Source organism: Eulemur rufifrons, chromosome 8 (genome assembly GCF_041146395.1).
Source record: "Eulemur rufifrons isolate Redbay chromosome 8, OSU_ERuf_1, whole genome shotgun sequence".
Taxonomy (NCBI): domain Eukaryota; kingdom Metazoa; phylum Chordata; class Mammalia; order Primates; family Lemuridae; genus Eulemur; species Eulemur rufifrons.
In genome coordinates, this window is record NC_090990.1 from 108163763 (window position 1) to 108181182 (window position 17420).

At 36.4% G+C, this 17420-nt stretch overlaps 1 protein-coding gene across 1 annotated transcript in view; it reads left to right on the plus strand.

Moving 5' to 3' along the window:
- Positions 1-17420, plus strand: part of SPAG17 (sperm associated antigen 17) — a 227296-nt gene that overhangs the window by 171581 nt on the left and 38295 nt on the right. The window contains exons 27-30 of the mRNA XM_069478902.1: positions 703-881; positions 2678-2837; positions 9237-9454; positions 14244-14388. Coding sequence (XP_069335003.1) covers positions 703-881; positions 2678-2837; positions 9237-9454; positions 14244-14388 — 702 coding nt within the window. The remainder of the gene's footprint in view (positions 1-702; positions 882-2677; positions 2838-9236; positions 9455-14243; positions 14389-17420) is intronic.

The window sequence follows — 17420 nt, forward strand, 5'->3', positions numbered from 1 at the left end:
TTCCTACCAACCTGATATGGTCCTTAAAATGCCATCATTACATGTTAATTCCTTTGTGTTAAGGCTGTTTGGCCCCAATAAACCATGTTATAAATTAAGAGGAAATTATTCAATTAGCAAATACCGAGTAGGTATGGTGTGCCAGAATTTCTCCACAACAGTGCTTTCTTTTTGAAGGAGCTTATTAGGTGCTTTTCTCCTTGATTGCTAGCTAACAGCAAAACACTGAGAGAGATCTGGATTTGTTTGAGGGGGTTATGTCAACTAGGGCAAGTCTGCATGAGTGACTTCCCCCAGGGCTCTGGGCAACCAGGCAACACCACAGCAGCATTGTGTATCCAGGGGTGAGAGTTGACTCAAAGAAGTGGAGGAAGAGGGTGCAGGGGAGGGAAGAATACTACGGCAGCAAAACTCTGCTTCCTTCATAATTTTGCCCTGAGATATCCTGGACTTCCTTAGAGAGAATCACTTACACATGGAGAAGGTACCTGCTGTGTGTTGTAGATGACCTTGTTTACTACATTTGAATATAATGAGGTCAGCAAAGAACCAGCATTCTGGGCCATTTGTCATGACATGGAAACTGCCCAGGTATTCAGACATAGACAAAAGAAAGAAAGTAATTAGGCGAGAAGATGAAATCCCATCCCCACAGCATTTCCCAGTTCTCAGTAAAGCTTTATTCTCTCTCTTTTTTTTAAGGTCAATATGTAGCAGATGAGGAACCCACGTGGGACATCATAGTCCGTCAGAGCTACCCCCAGAGGGTGAAGCACTATGAGTTCTATAAAACGGTGATGCCCCCAGAGGAGCAGGAGGCTTCGAGAGTTATCACCAGTCAAGGCACCGTTGTCAAATATATGTTGGATGGATCCACACAGGTAAAAGAATATTTTACTCTTTGCTACTGCCAAGTAAAAGATAATCAGGCTATGGGTAAGGAACAGTACTGTAGCAGGGAAGAGGAACAACTCACTTGAAAAAGGAATGACAAACAAAGAATAGTATAATTCAAAATGACAAATGAATAGTATAGTTAGAGAAAAAACACTGTCTATGAAAAGCAGGATACAAATAAACTTGTCATTTCTATGCATGATCTAAGATTGCAGACTGAACACAGTGTTTTCCTCCTCTCCCTCTCAAGGTATTTTAAAATATAGAAAAAATAGTTAAATAATAAATTCATAATAGTACTGGAAGATAACGAAATATATCATCAATAATACATTATAAGATTTGGAGAATTCCTAAAAAATGCAAGTCAGATGGGATCAGACTGATAGGGAAAAAAAAAAAAGAGCAAGGTTTAAAACATATAGAAGAGAAAAACCTGCAGCAAAATTAAAAATCAAAATGGGAGTTCTAACACAGACATTTTACACAGGAGCTCTGGGCTCAGAAATTCAGAATGATGGTAATCCCTAGGTAACTACTCCCTGGGGATGGGAACCAGAAACCATAAAAAAACCAGAAGCCATACGCCCTGCTCCATCCCTCCCAAAGATTGCAGAAGAGGAGCTCCCATAACCAGACACTGCACCACCAAGAAGTAAAAAGGGATCCTCAATGAGAAATAGGAACATGCACCTAAGAATCATCAACCTTGAAGAGAGGCCAATCCCATAAAAGTAAAGAACACAATTCAATATATTAAAGAAATAGCACCCAAAAATAAAAATAAGTACCTAAAAAATTTTAAAAGTGAATAAAAGTAATATAGGCAGCGACTTGAGAGGTCAATGGTCCATAAAATAAAATTTAAATTTTTTTTTAGTTTCTAAAGAAAAAAATCAAGAGTTCTTAAAAATTAAAAATAATTGTGAAAAATTAAGGGGTGGGAGAGGGTGGATTATGAGTGAGAGAAAAATTGAAACATGGAAAAAAGATCTATATTACAGAATTTCCAGAAGAAGAACATAGTAAGAATGAAAGGGGAAATAATCAAAGACATAACATAAGAAATTTTCCCAGAGTTTAAAAAAAAAAAAAACTTCAGATTAAACAGGGCAACCAAGTGTCAATCAGGACTAATACCAAGTATCTTTAAAATATCATCTCAGTATGTCTTCATGCAATTTTAGGACTGTAAAGATAAACAATCCCAAAAGCTTCCTGAAGGAAACCAGTTACTTATAAAAGAATAAGAACCAGATGGACATTTGACTTCTCATTAGCAAACTGATGGTGGTCCTTGTCATGTTGATTGGGAGTGTATAAATGCTAATACCAGAGAGCTGTATCTGTAGTACCTAGAGACCCTATACACATTAGGTAGATATTAATAGAAACTACACATTTCAATATATGATAAAATTTTAAATGTAATCATTAGAAAAATTGAAATAGAGTATATAATTTCCCAATTGCCTAGGAGAAGGGTAAAGAATGGGAAAAAATAAAATTCAAATCCATCTAAGAAAAGACAGAAAACAAAAAGAAACAGAAGATAAGTAGAAAATATAAAATAACATTATTGTGCTGGTTATGAAGCTAATTGTCTCTGAGCTCCAATCTACCCTTCTATAATCTGCCTTGTGATGCTAAGTCTGGAGGTCTGCAAACAGCATTTCTTCTTTGGATTATTTTGAAGCTATTCCAGTTTGACACAGTGTTTTCTGTTAACCAGCCTCCTCCTTGCTCCTGAGAATGCTGGAAACTTTTGTTTTTCCTTCAGATTCTCTTTGCAGATGGTGCTGTGAGCAGTAGTCCCGATTCAGGTCTTATTTATCCTCCTCCTGAAGTGCCAGCCAGCCCTCATAGTGGAGATTTGATGGACTCAACTTCTCAGCAAAAATCAGAAACAGCACCGTCTGAAACTGTCATCACAAAGAAAGGTAACGATTGAAGCCTCTAGAATTATAATGGATGTAATAAAGTCTTCAGGTGCTTAATAAGTGTTCAATATCATTATGATTATACCTCTTACCTTTTCTATGAATATATTCAGATATATTCATATATATATGCGTATTATGAATTTTCATTGCAGTCACAGAATTACACACTGTTTCATAAATTGTTTTTCTCTTAGTAATAGATAATGAACATTTTCCTATGTCATTATTTATTCCTACACAACATTAGCTGTAGTATCTGGACTGCTGTTTTAGGGCTGGTTGAGCAGATCGATGAAGGCAAGATTCTGAACAGGCATCTCTGTGATTCTCTTGATCTTTTCCTCATAGTTGCAAGAAGGTATATCAGCTCCAGGCATGAGGGCCTCATACAGTAACTTCCAAAGCAGATAGGAAAGAGGGCAAATACAACAGCTTTCTTCAAATGTCTCTTTTTATCAAGGAGCAAAATATTTCCAGATCCCTTATCCCCCAGCAAACCTCGTATCTCATTGATTAGAACTCGCTGGTGATCAAGACTGGGAAAACAGTTATCTGGCATTTTTGACCTCTTTCTCAGGAGAAGAGCACTACTGTTGGGGGGAAAAGAAGGTGGATAACAGTTGGGTAAGCAATGAATGGTGTGTGTCATAATCTAAATTGCAAGATCACTGTCCTGAGCGGTATTTCTGATTTACACCCCTACCACTAGCACAGTATGAAAATGTCTACTTCCTCATACCCTCCCCAATGCTTTTTATCATTCTTTTAATCTTATTCAATTTGGTAGATAATATATCTTATCATTATATTAATTTGAATTTCTTTGATTACCAGTGAGGTTAAACATTTAAAGATGTTTACTGGGTTTTCTTTCCTTTTGTGGATTTTTCTATGCAAATCTTTTCTTAGTTTACTATTATACGGTTATCATTATCATATTAATTTTCAAGAGATCTTCATATATAAGAGATATGTATTTGTGTATCAGGAACCATTCTGAATATTTTAAATATTAAATCAGCTAATCCTCTGTGAGGTACATATTTTAATAATCTCCAGTTTACATATTAAGAAATCAAAACACAGAGAGGTTAAGTAACTTCCTTGAGATCTCTCAGCTAACAAGTAGTGAAGCCGGGATTTGAGCTTGGGCACCCTAAATTATACTACCTCTCATGCCTTGCAAATTTTTCTCAATTTCCCATATGTCTTTAATGATCCAAAACCAAGATTTAATCATTTTTTTGTCAATTTCACACATCTCTCCACAGTACCTAGTAATTTCGTATGGAGGCAAACTGAATTCCTTTTTTGCTTACTCAAAATTTAATAAAACAGATTTTCCTTCAGGAGTAGCAGAGGTTCCTTGTTGGAGAAGTAAATGAAAGTACCCCTACAGCTTTCCAAAACTTCCTGGCTCAAAGGTTCCCTCTTTTGTTGACACAAGAGGACTTGATATAAGACTAGTTTGTGTAGCCACTTGTCAAAGAGCTTCTAGCAGGGTGTGTCCCAGATTTCTTCACAGCCCTTCCTTCCAAGATAATACACTCATTTTTAAAATTGCGTTCCCATACACTATGTCTATTCCCCACTCACAGTTTCCCCTATTATTAACATCTTGCTTTACTGTGGTACATTTGTTACAATTGATGAACCAACCATGATATATTATTATTAACTAAAGTCCATAGTTATACATAGAGTGTACAACTCTTGGTGCCGTACATCCTATGGGTTTTAACAAATGCACAATATCATGAATCTACAGTATCTTATGTATCATACAGAATAATTTCACCACCATAAAAATGTCTGTCCTTTATCTATTCACCCTTCTCCTCTCCCTCATCCTGAACCACACACACCCTCCCCTCCCCGAACTCCTGGCAACCACTGACCTTTTTACTGTCTCTGCAGTTCTGCCTTTCCCGGAATGTCAAATAGTTAGAATTATATAGTATGTAGCATTTTTAGACCAGTTCCTTTTTCACTTAGTAATATACAGTTAAGATTCCTTCGTATCTTTTTATGGCTTAATAGCTCATTTCTTTTTATCACAGAATAATATTCCATCCCTGGAATGAAACTTCATAAATAATATCTCATAAAAAAAAATTTAAAACTTGTAACACCATAAAGCAGCTCTTCTTACTGAGATTCAGCCATTTTTCTTGAATTGTTCCTCAGATTGTTGCAATTCTTTGGTTAATTTCCAAAATTCTGAGAGAGTTGATTCTGGTCATTTTTTTCAATGTTCTCACTGTTTTTATAGAGGAATGGATTTTCTCTGGTTCTCACTTGCTGTTACAGAAGTGCTTCTCCCATCATACAAGGAATATTTAGTATTTTTTTATTTTTCAATTTTAAATATTATCTAATTTCCATTATAACTTTTTCTTTGACCTTTGAGTCATTTAAACTTGTTCCTAGATTTCCAAACCTATGAAATATTTCCAGTTTGTATTTATAGTTGATTTTTAACTAATTGTTCAAAAATTTGTTGAGACATGATTGATAGCCTCATATATGGTCAAGTTTTTTAAAAGTTCTGTACTTGAAAAGAGCACATATCGTGCCATTATTTGGTACAGTGTCATCTTAAATTTATTCAGTGAAACTTGTTAGTCATTTTGTCCAGATCTCTGTCTGAGTTCAGCAAACTTTTCTATAAAGGGCAACATAGTAAATATTTTAGACCCTGCTGGGCCATATGGTCTCTACCACAACTGCTCAACTCTGACCTTGGAGCATGAAAGTAGCCAAGATTAATGCATAATTAAGCTTAGCTGTGTTGTATTTCGGTAAAACTTTATGTACACTAAAATTTGAATTTCATATAATTTTCATGTATCATAAAATATTATTCTTTTTTTTTAGCTTTTTAGAACGTAAAAAGAATTATTACTTCACAGACTGCGCAAAATAGATAGCAAGCCTTATTTGACATACAGGCCAAAATCTGCCAATCCCTATTCTATATCCTTACAGATTTGTTTAATTTATTATATCAATTTACTCAGAAGTATGTTTAAATTTCCTAAAAGGATAGAATAGCCTCTTCAGTGCTGTTCCTTATAATTTAATCTTTATTTCTTAATTTGTGAAATAAATTTGTCTTTTTATAGTTCTATCAGATTTTTCTTCGTATATTTTGAGGATATGATTTTAGATATTTATAACTTTAGAATTATTATATCTTTATGGTAAATTTAACCTTTCAATATTATGCAATGACTTTTTATTCTAGACTTGTTTTTTACTCTAATGTCTATTTTGCTTTATTATTATAGCTATACAAGCCATTGTTTAATACTTTACCAGCATAAATTTTTTCCATACTTTTATTTCACTTTTAAATGTGTTTAATTATGTTTCTTGTGAGCAGCATATAAGTGGATATTTTCAAAAGTCTATTTGTAAATTTTTTATCTTTAGACATTTTTGTCCATTTGCTGTATTATATAAATGATATTTTCTGAAAATGTCTTTATATTGTCCTCATTTTTTAAAGGCAATTTCACTGAGTATAGAATTCTAGATTGACAGGTATTTTCTCTCAGTATATTGACAATAATCTTTTATACTCTTTAGCAACAATGTTGCTATTGAAAAGTTGTCTGTCAGTCTAATTGTTGTTGTTTTGAAGATACTCTAAGTACTTTTAAAATATTCTCTGTGATTTTTTATTATAATTTACGTGTGATTTGACTGGGTATGGATTTCTTTTTATTTATCCAAATGGGAATACATTGGACTTCTTGAATCTGTAGATTACTATTTCATTGATTCTGGAAATTTCTCAATAATTACCTCTTCAAATATCACTTCTGATCCACTTCTTTCTCCTCTTCTTCTGGAATTCCAATTAAACATGCATTAGAAGTATTTTAACTTCTCTTTCATTACTTGTATTTCTTTGACTCTCTGAGCTTCATTCTATACAATTACGTGAGGTCTATCTTTCAGTTCTCTTTTAAACTGTGTTTTATCTCTTGTTAAACCTGCACTGTTTTTTTTTTATTTCATTTTTTATATCTAGTACTTCTCTTTATTTTGTTTTCCTATCTGCCTTCTCTTTACTCATAGTTTTTGGCCCCCTTTTACTTCTGGAATAATATTTAGCATGCATTTTATATTCTGTGTCTGATAATTCCAACATCTAAAGTACTATGGATCTAATTCTACTTTCTGTTGTTTCTTCTGGCTCTCACTTGATTCAAAAGCTTTGCTTCGTTGTGTCATTGGTACTTTGTGACTAGGAGCTGATTATTATTTTCTTATTGCTTTGACTCTAAATTGTTTGGGCTGGCATAAAGGTGTGTTTCTTTAGAAAGTATTTTAGTTTCAGAAAGGATTTTAGCAGGTGGTAGGGAAACCAATACTCTTGAATCACTTCAAATTATTAAAGGAATTTCTAGGGCTGCCACCCAAGTGGTGTGAATTTTTGTTTCAAACCTATTAATATATAAGGATCTGCCATGGTTATACAACCTCAAAGTATTTTTTTGTCCTCTCTGCTCAGCACCACGTTTGAACACAGGCAACTTTTCTGACAGCCCTAGGGTAGGGTAGGAAAAAGCATGAGTTTATTTCTGTTAATAATCCACACTTAGTCTAAGGGTGTAACCCTTTAGGCCTCAGATTTTTGAAGAACTCTCCAGCCTGAATAGGCTCTAGCTTTTATTTCTCCCTAAATTCCAGAATGCTGTGAAAACAAATATTCAAAATCACCCAATTTGACAAAGACCACAGGGCAAAAGTCAAATTTAGTGCTATTTTTACTTCTCTGTGTTTCCACTTTCACTTAGTCCTTAGCTTGTGTTAACCTTTCTTATATTTGCCAGCTTGTAGACACTTTCAAGAAGATTGATTAAGAGATCTTTTCTAGTAACTTCAGTTATTTTCAGTGGAATTCTTGGTATCTAGTCTGTGATGTTGCTAAAAATGTAACTCCAACCACACTTGTTTCTTTCCTCTTAGCTTTGGGCTGATCCTTGACCAGTTGTCTTTATTTTATTGACCCATATACTTAATAATAGAAGACAATAATTGGTTAAGATCTCAGAATCTGCATGTTATCCTTTTTTCCTCTTATTTTACCTTCCATATCCATCCTCAGCCTTCTATATCCAAATTTATCTCCTAATCTACATCTGTACCAAAATTGTACTTGTTTATCTTTACTACTCTCTCTAATCTCTAGTACTTTAAAACTTCCTAACTGTTCTTCCTGTTTTCATTAATATCAATTCTGCATATTCTGGCCAAAAGCATCTACCTAATCTTCTGACCATATCACTATCCCTTTTAAAACTTTGTAATTACTAAGTATCACCTATAAGAAAAAAATCCAAGGTCTTTAACATACTGCAAAGGCCACTCAGTTGAATCACTGTCTACTTCTCTAGGCTGTTCTCTCAACCAAATATGCTTTATATTTATTCTCTGGTCACATTGGCCTGCTAGTAGTTGTCTGCACATACCATGCTATTCCCTACCTTATTGCTATTTTTTGTGTCCACTATGCTGTAATGCCCTTTCCATAGCTCACTTCTTTTGATTAAGTAAATAAATAAGAGAAGGACAAGGCAGATCAAGAGGGGGAGACGAAAAAAGTAGAAGAAAAGATAATTCCAAAAGTATTCACTACCATTTTTAAAGATTATCTCTCTGCGTATTCTGAAAGTGACACTGTTTTCATTCTCCGCCATGTTCTGAATGTGTAAATAGGTCCAAATAAATCTTACGGCAATGAAAAGGCTTAACTTGATGTATCTATTTCTTTCATTCTTCTCATTAGTTGAGTCTCCATTATTTAAACTGAGATTCACGCCCTAATGCATATTTCATGGTCTGAATCTTGAGAAGTACTAGAGAATATGCCTGGCTGGCAAGATTCCTTGGATCCAGAGTTGAAGAAAGGTGTTTCCTATTAGTACTGACAAAGTCAGGGAATCAAAGGTTAAAAATCTGATAAATGATAGAGTCCAATAAGTCCAAAGAAAGTCTGAAGATTTGACAGATATATGGGAGAAAAGGTAGTGTTTAAAAAGCAGAGTGCAGAACCCAAAATTTGGGATCCAGGGAGATGTAATCCAGACTGAGAAGAGTGCAGAAATTGACCAGAACAGCTTTCGTGCTACAGACAATGAACCGTCTATGCATGGGTATGCTGGGGGACAGTGGTTGGAGTCCAGCCAAGATTCAAGTGTCAAAACTAAGATGTTAATAACCTGATTTTTTCCCTGTTGAGAAATAATATAATTGATGAATACCCTTACATTGTTGCTGCCACAGTGTCTGAGGTAGTTTACACTGTATCAAAACTTAATGAATGATAGATATAATTGCTAGAATACTTACATTGTTGTGTTTGATTTTACTTGAACTTCACAGGAAGAGGTCACAAAAATCTGTCATCAATGGCACATAAGAATGAAATCCATGAACCTCCACCAGAGACAGTTCAAACAGTGACTCCTGTGGAGGTTCACCTAGGCACCTGGTTTACAACTACACCTGAAGGAAATCAGATTGGCACCAAAGGATTAGAAAGAATAGCAGACTTGGCCCCATTTTTATCCTTTCAGGCCACAGATCCTGTCAATGGAACGGTATGGCAAACTATTATATACTGCGAAATGTTCTAAATCCTTAGAATCCTGAAGCAACACATAGAAGAGTGCCTGGCAAATAGTAAATTTTCAATAAATATTTGTTATGTAGTGGACAGGTGGATGGATAGATGGATCTACCTTCCCAAATCTAAAAATATCATGTGGTATATTTGACAAACATAGTATGTCATGAATTACTAATTTTTTGTGGGGATGGGAGACAACTTGTTCAGAATGAAATACTAATTTTTGAAGTGAGAGGAAGGTCGTGAATTTTCTATTCCACTTTTAAGATATGTATGAGTAAGGATGTCATGAGTTTCCTTAGTTGAATGTATTTGTGCATATATCTTATCTTCTGGAAGCAAGAGGCTATGCCCTATTCCTACTTCTTTGTGTCCTTCTGTAGTTAGTGATAGAAATTTGCTCATGATCTTCGATTTTGAAGAACTTATGGTATATTTAATGAGATAAGACATGCTCATGTCAAGTAACTCAAGAATTTAACACCACAGAGCAACTGTACAAAAGAATTTATTTATGGCATAACAATAAGTGACAAATTAGTGGTATAGAAAATAATGGTTTTGTTTATGATATAAAATTGAAACTCCTGGGATGAACAATAGCACCTTCTATGTGCCAGGCTTTCTTTCATGGGTTTTATGTCCCATAATCTCATTCAGTCCTCACACCAATACATCATTACACAGCTGAGGAAATGGAGCCTCAGCAAATTAAGTAACGTGGTCAAGAGTACACACCAAGGGAGTGCCAAAGCCAGCGTTAGAACCAGTTTTTGGTGACTAAAAACTAGGCTGTTTCCGTTCTTCAGCTATTCCTCTAAAATCTTATGTGGAGCTTTTCAGCACCCTCTAAATCTAAACAAAATGAGCATTTTTCTAGGTGCCTTATCTCTGGCTTCTGGACTTCCTACCCTTGTTTACAGCCACATGCTGCTGGTGAGAAACAAAATGTCTGCTTGCTCATGAGATGAATTCTGTTATCGAACCAAACATCTTTTTCTTTCTTCTTCAGCCTACTTCTGAAACAATTTCATAATCTCTTACTTTGTCTGCTGGTTGGTTTTTTGTTTTTCTTTTTTTTTTTTTTCGTAAAATTCAAAGTACATATCATCCTAAGAAAGGTTGGGGTTTTTTATTTTGAGGGTTTTCTGTTTATTTTTTATTTATTTGTTTTAGTTACTTCATATAACTCCTTTTAATTCAGTCTCTGAGGCAGATTATTTGGCTTAATATGCAAATTTGATTAACATTTCTTAGTTAACTTTTAACTTCTCTTATTCTTGTTACCATTTAGAAGCATGAACCACCATCGAAGAGCCTGGATTCAAGCATGAATTAAACACAAAAAGCCTAACAATAATGGCAATAATAATATTTACTGAGCAGTCACTGTGTGCCAGGCCCTGTTCTCTGTACTCTCCACATACTAACTCATTCAATTCTCACAACAAACTGTAGTTGTTTCCCTTTTATAGATGAGGCAACTAAGCTACAGAGAAGTTAGTTAATTTGCCAAAGATCACATGGCAAGTGGTGTGGTCAGAATGTGGGCCCCAAGATTGCATTCCAGATCCCACACGCTTAACAACTACGCAGATAAGGGCCAAGAAACTGACATTATGTAAAACAAAATTGAAAATGGATGTGCTTTTTTACAACCCCTGACATGAAGTATATCACATTTTAAAAGAGTAAGCACTGCCCTTATGGTGTGGCAGACCTGGGTTTGAGCCTCAGCCACAGTCTTACTAGATGTATAATTTTGGACAAGTTTCTAATCTGAGTTTCTTTATTCATAAACTGGAGTTGGTAGTCATTGCCTGAACTAGTTGGGAAGATTAATGCCCAACACGGCACCATCAGGTGTTCGGAAACATTCTTGTTACAGTGTTATTACCACCACTAAGAATAACTATTATCCCACCCTATGCTGACCAGTAGTATTAGTAATGTTTGAATAATTCTAAATAATAATATATAAATATCTCTACTATATAAATAACTAGTATTAATAGTTACCAACTTGATGACCAACAAAGTTTGAAACACTTTACCACCTCATCTCATTTAATCCACAAACATTCCCAAGAAGATGCTACTGTTGGCTCCATTTTGCACATGAGAAAACAATAGCACAACATGCTTAAGTCCCCCAGCCATTCATGGAGCCAGGATTTGAACTCAGGCACCTTAACTCCAGAGCTCACACTCTCAATCACCGTATTATATGACAGTATTTCTTATTTCACATTCCTGGGAGAAAGCAATGATAAGAACCTAAAATAATGATCAACATGCATTTCTCTATATAGTAGTGGTTTCTGCCTACCATACAGAGGTAAGAAGGTGATCATCACCTGCTCACAGTAGCCTTAGACATTTGAGTCAAAACTCATTCTCACATCCATGTAGACTCTTCAGTGAAACATTGTGTTCCTTTTAGGTAGTATAGGTCAAGTTTAGAAAATGTCCAACAATTAAAACATACATTATATAATTTCCAGCACTGTAGCTGCAGGTTGGGCTTTCCAGAAGCAAACACTAAGGTGGAGTTTGGAGTGCAAGATCTTTCTCAGGCACACCATCTGTGAAAGGAAGGGTGAGCGAGCAGTCACGAATGGGCAGAGCAAGGAGGTGAACTGCGGTGCAAACATAGCAAAGCTGCAGTCACCTGGCAGGGAGCTCAGGAGGAAGTATACCTGCCCTATTGTCCCAAGTCTGGTAGAAGATTTAAATTCTTCTAAATTTAGACACAGCTACTAGAGAAGGATGTGAGTCAGGTGGAGCATCTCTCTGTAGCTGAGGCAGATGCTGAAAGAGCTGAAAGCTGGCAGCTGTTTGCTGACTGTGCACCCCACAGCTCGGGAGCAAGTCCTTTGTTGAAGGGGGATCTGGGCCATGTACCTCCATGTCCGTCACATCTACATACAAACCCACACACACCGCTGGGAGTTTAGAGCTTCACTAGCATCATAGTCCATTCAGGCTGCTATAACAAAGTGCCATAGACTGGGTAACTTGTAAACAACAGAAATGTATTCTCACAATTCTCGAGAATGGAAATCCAAGATTAGGGTGCCAGTGTGGCCCCGTCTGGTCAGCGCTCTCTTCTGGGTTGCGGACTGCCAAGTTCTCATTTTGTCCTTACATGATGGAAAGAGAATGTGAGAGCTCTTTGGAGGTCTTCTATGAGGGCACTAATTCTATTCATGTCAGCTTCTCTCTTATGACCTAATCATCTCCCAAAGCCTCCATCTCCCAGTACCATCACCATGGGGGTTAGGATTTCAACATATGCATTTTGGCAGATGCAAACATTCAGTTCATAGCAGCTTGTCAGTGATTTAGCCACAGTATAAAAGGGTCTGATTGTTCTTTCAGATTGAAGGACTTGTCAGGATTAGCTGAATTGTTTCTGTGATTACTACTCTAGTCCTTATAATTAGAGCTCTTTGGTAGTGTTTTGCCCCCTTAGCATAAAGGCAGAAGTTCTTAATATGTCTTAAAGCCCTCCCCAACTTGGTCCCTAGCTTCCTAGCTCATCTCCTCCCATCTCCTCCTCCCTGGGGTCCTTTGTCTATCATATGCTTCACTCATATTGCAACTCTGTACCAACACACCAAGTTTGAGCTCAGTATCAATTCCTCGGGCAGGAAGTCGGACAGGTCAGGACCACCACTACAGACACCAGCGGCCCCTCAAATGTCCCCTTCAGTAATTTCTTTAATTCTCCTTCTGGTCTATAACCTCTAGAGAATAGGAATTAAACTTGCGTTTTGTTCATCAGTGTATCTCCAGCACCTATCACTGTACACAACACATAGTCAACACTCCATAAATTTGTATTCAGCTGGATTGCATTCAAATGCAGACTGGATTCAAATAGACCTGGCACATTACTGGACTGACAAAGTGGCTACCTTTGTCTTTCTGTCTTGGGTGATACAGCTATTTTACTTCTTGGATCTTCTATCTACTTTTTACAATAATACTCTCCACCTGAACAGAAGGGATTATGGGTTAAAATTGACAATCAAACTAACAGAATACAACAGACTTTAATCAACCACTACATTTACTCAGCTTTAGGGAAGCACAGAAGACAGGAAACACAGCAAGATCAGTACAGCATCCTTACCCAACTGAGGGGTCCAGCAGCAACCCATGTGCATAGCTTCTCGTACCCCTCAGCTTACACAGGCATGCATGGCAACTGCAGGCATGAGCACATGCATATGAGGATCAACTTGACACAGGGACACTGAGGCCTCTGTCCCCCACCAACCCTCAATACAGTTCTGATGACATTAGACTTGATACCAGCAGGCCATCTTATAGCTCACCTCATCCAGGGTAGTCCTGCAGAGCAGGGGTTTCACAACAACAAGGCAGCCATAGCATGCCATATCTATGTTACTTTGCAGTTTCCAAGCAAACGGGGCCTGTGGTTATTTTCTGGGTCAACCCAGTCCACATGTTAACTTTTCATTCACAAATATGCCCTTACTTGTTGAATGACCTTGAGCAAGTTTCTTTACTTCTCTAAGCTAAAATTTCCTCATCTGTAAAATGGGGGTACCACTGCCTGACTCCCAAGATTGTTGTAAAGGTTAGATCAGCTGGATGAGATAAAACTTTCACCTGTAAATAAATAACCAGGATTTTGATGATGCCATCTTTGTATTCAATGGGCATAAAAATGAGCACACTTGGGATTAACCACCTGTCCAAATGATTATGCTCTGCCTTTACATATTCAGGTTATGACAACTCGGGAAGACAAAGTGGTCATTGTTGAAAAGAAAGATGGTACTCGCATAGTGGATCATGCTGATGGTACCAGAATTACAACCTTTTATCAAGTTTATGAAGATCATATTATTACTCTAGATAATCGAGAAATCAGTAAGTTTTATTTTTCAAGTACATGACAGTATTTTATAACTCTTTAGCATAAGCTAGATAGAATCTTCACTGATTGCTAAACACACACATAAGAAGAATTTTTAAGCTGGGTGCGGTGGCTCACGCCTATAATCCTAGTACTCTGGGAGGCCAAGGCAGGAGGATCGCTTGAGCTCAAGAGTTTGACACCAGCCTGAGCAAGAGTGAGATCCCGTCTCTACTAAAAATAGAAAAAATTAGCCGGGTGTGGAGGCGCATGCCTGTAGTCCCAGCTACTTGGGAGGCTGAGGCAGGAGGATCACTTGAGCACAGGAGTTTGAGGTTGCTGTGAGCTAGGCTGATGCCATGGCACTCTAGCCTCGATAACAGAGGGAAAATCTGTCTCAAAAAAAAAAAAAAAAAAAAGGGGGCCGGGCACGGTAGCTCATGCCTGTAATTCTAGCAGTCTGGGAGGCCGAGGCAGGCGGATTGCTCGAGGTCAGGAGTTCGAGACCAGCCTGAGCAAGAGCGAGACCCTGTCTCTACTAAAAAATAGAAAGAAATGATTTGGACAGCTAAAAATCTATATAGAAAAAATTAGCTGGGCACGGTGGCACATGCCTGTAGTCCCAGCTACTCGAGAGGCTGAAGCAGAAGGATCGCTTAAGCCCAGGAGTGTGAGGTTGCTATGAGCTAGGCTGACGCCATGGCACTCTAGCCCTAGCAACAGAGCGAGACTCTGTCTCAAAAAAAAAAAAAAAAGAAGAAGAAGAATTTTTGATGAAGTCAGCCAATCAAAGAACACTCATGCAGTCCAAGGCAGGGCCTATAAGGAACATTTATTATTATTACTATCATCAATTTGCTATTTGTCTTGTTTTTAATTTAATTTAATTATTTTAACTGATAAATAAAAATTGGATATATTTATCATGAAAATGAGGTTTTGTAATATATATATATATATGCTGTGGAATGACTTGGTCATGTTAATTAACATATGCGTTACCTCACACACATTATTTTTAGTGGTGAGAATGCTTAAATCTGTCCTCTTAGCAAAATACAATATATTATTATTTATTGTAGTTACCATGTTGTGCTATAGATCTCTGGAACTTATTCCTCTTATCTAATTGATATTTTGTATCCTTTGACCAACATCTCCTCCACCCCCAACCCCCACAGCCCCTGGTACCCACCATTCTGTTCTCTACTTCTATGAATTCAACTTTTTTAGATTCCACATGAGTGAGATCATACAGTATTTGTCTTTCTGTGCCTGGCTTATTTCACTTAACATAATATCCTCCAGGTTCATCCATGTTGTTGCAAATGACAGGATTTCCTTCTTTTTTAAAGCTGAATAATAGTCTACTGCATATATTTACCACATTTTCTTTATCCATTCTTCCATTGATGGATACTTAGATTGATTCCAGGTGTTGGCTGTTGTTAATAATGCTGCAGTGAATATGGGAATGCAGTAGGACTTTTTATTATGATATTTATCCTTAATAGAGAGGAGAGTTGATAATAGCTCTAGTTGGTTCCTGGATAGTAATAGTCTTTCCCATTTTTAGCACTAGAGATTTGTGGTCCTGAGTGGTCGCAACTAAAATCTAATAATCATGATTCATCTGTCCTGGAGATTAGCTCTCAGACCTGTTTCCTTGGATCTTCAAGGCATGTAATTTGCGCAAGTAGGTAAACTCAGATAGTCTTTCTGCAAGTCTGAGCATGTCTCTCATTGTTAGAAAAGTGGTGTAAGAGAAAAGGAAGCTGCAGCTGCTGGAACCTGCTCAAAGAATCTAAAAGCCTACCGCTCTTCCTAACCGAAATTTAAACAATATTTTTAAAGACAAATTATTCCCTGACTCCTTTTTCCTTCATGTCAAAGTTTTCTTTATTATACATATTTAAGGTGTACAACATGATGCTTTGATATCCATACATATAGTGAAATGATTACTAAAGTCAAGTAAACTAGCATGTCCAACACTGCACGTAATTATTTAAAATCTACACTCTTAGAAAATTCTCACCATACAATATTATTGACTGTGGTCTTCATGCTGTACATTAGATCCCTAGACTTATTCATCTTACATAATTACAATTTTATACTCTTTGACCTATATCTCCCCTCCCCCCATGAAATCATGCATATCATATTATGATGTACTAACTTTATTTTTACTTATATAAAGAGAGACATTCTTACACATTTGTACAAGAAAACAGTTACAGGGGTGATACTTGCAATGCTGAGTATAATATTGAAATATTGGGAAAACATCTATGTCCATCAATGGCAGAATGCAAAAGTAAAATGTGGTATATTCTTACAAAGGAATACTATATAATGGTTAATAGGAATCACACACACATATAAATATATCTAGACACACATATATATTAAGATGGCTAGAGGTCTCAAAACATTGTTAAGTGAAAAAAGCAGGTGTAGAGTGATAGAATACAGTAATTATACAATTATATGATAACATAAAGCAATATGTAATTTTTATAAATTTAAAGCCACAAATATTATACATTGTTCTTGATACAAATATTTATATAAAAGCATAAAAATGGATTGCAAGAGGGAAATAAACCCAAGCATAAGGAGAAACTTCAACTTGATTTGTAAGCTTTCTCTTATATATATATTAAAAATATTGAAGCAAATATGGCAAAACAGTAACAAGCATAAATTTTGATTGGTGAATACATGAGTGATTAAATTATATTTTATGCTTTTCGATTTTTCAAGTTGAAAACTCAGACGTTTTCAAAATTTCCCCAAATAAAGAGTAGTAAGAACAAGGCAGTATGCTAAATTAAGCAGGAAGATTTATTCTGAAAGAATTATTCTGAATTGACAAGGAGAGTAGGCCACATTTCAGACCTGTGGAGTTCTCAGCACTCGGCCTCTCCTTTCTAATTGTATGTTTTCCATGGAGAATCCAGACAGCCAGGAGGCAGCGGCACAGTCAACAGGCTGGGGTCCGTTTCTCAACGCATGCATTCTATCAGATCTGCTCACCTGT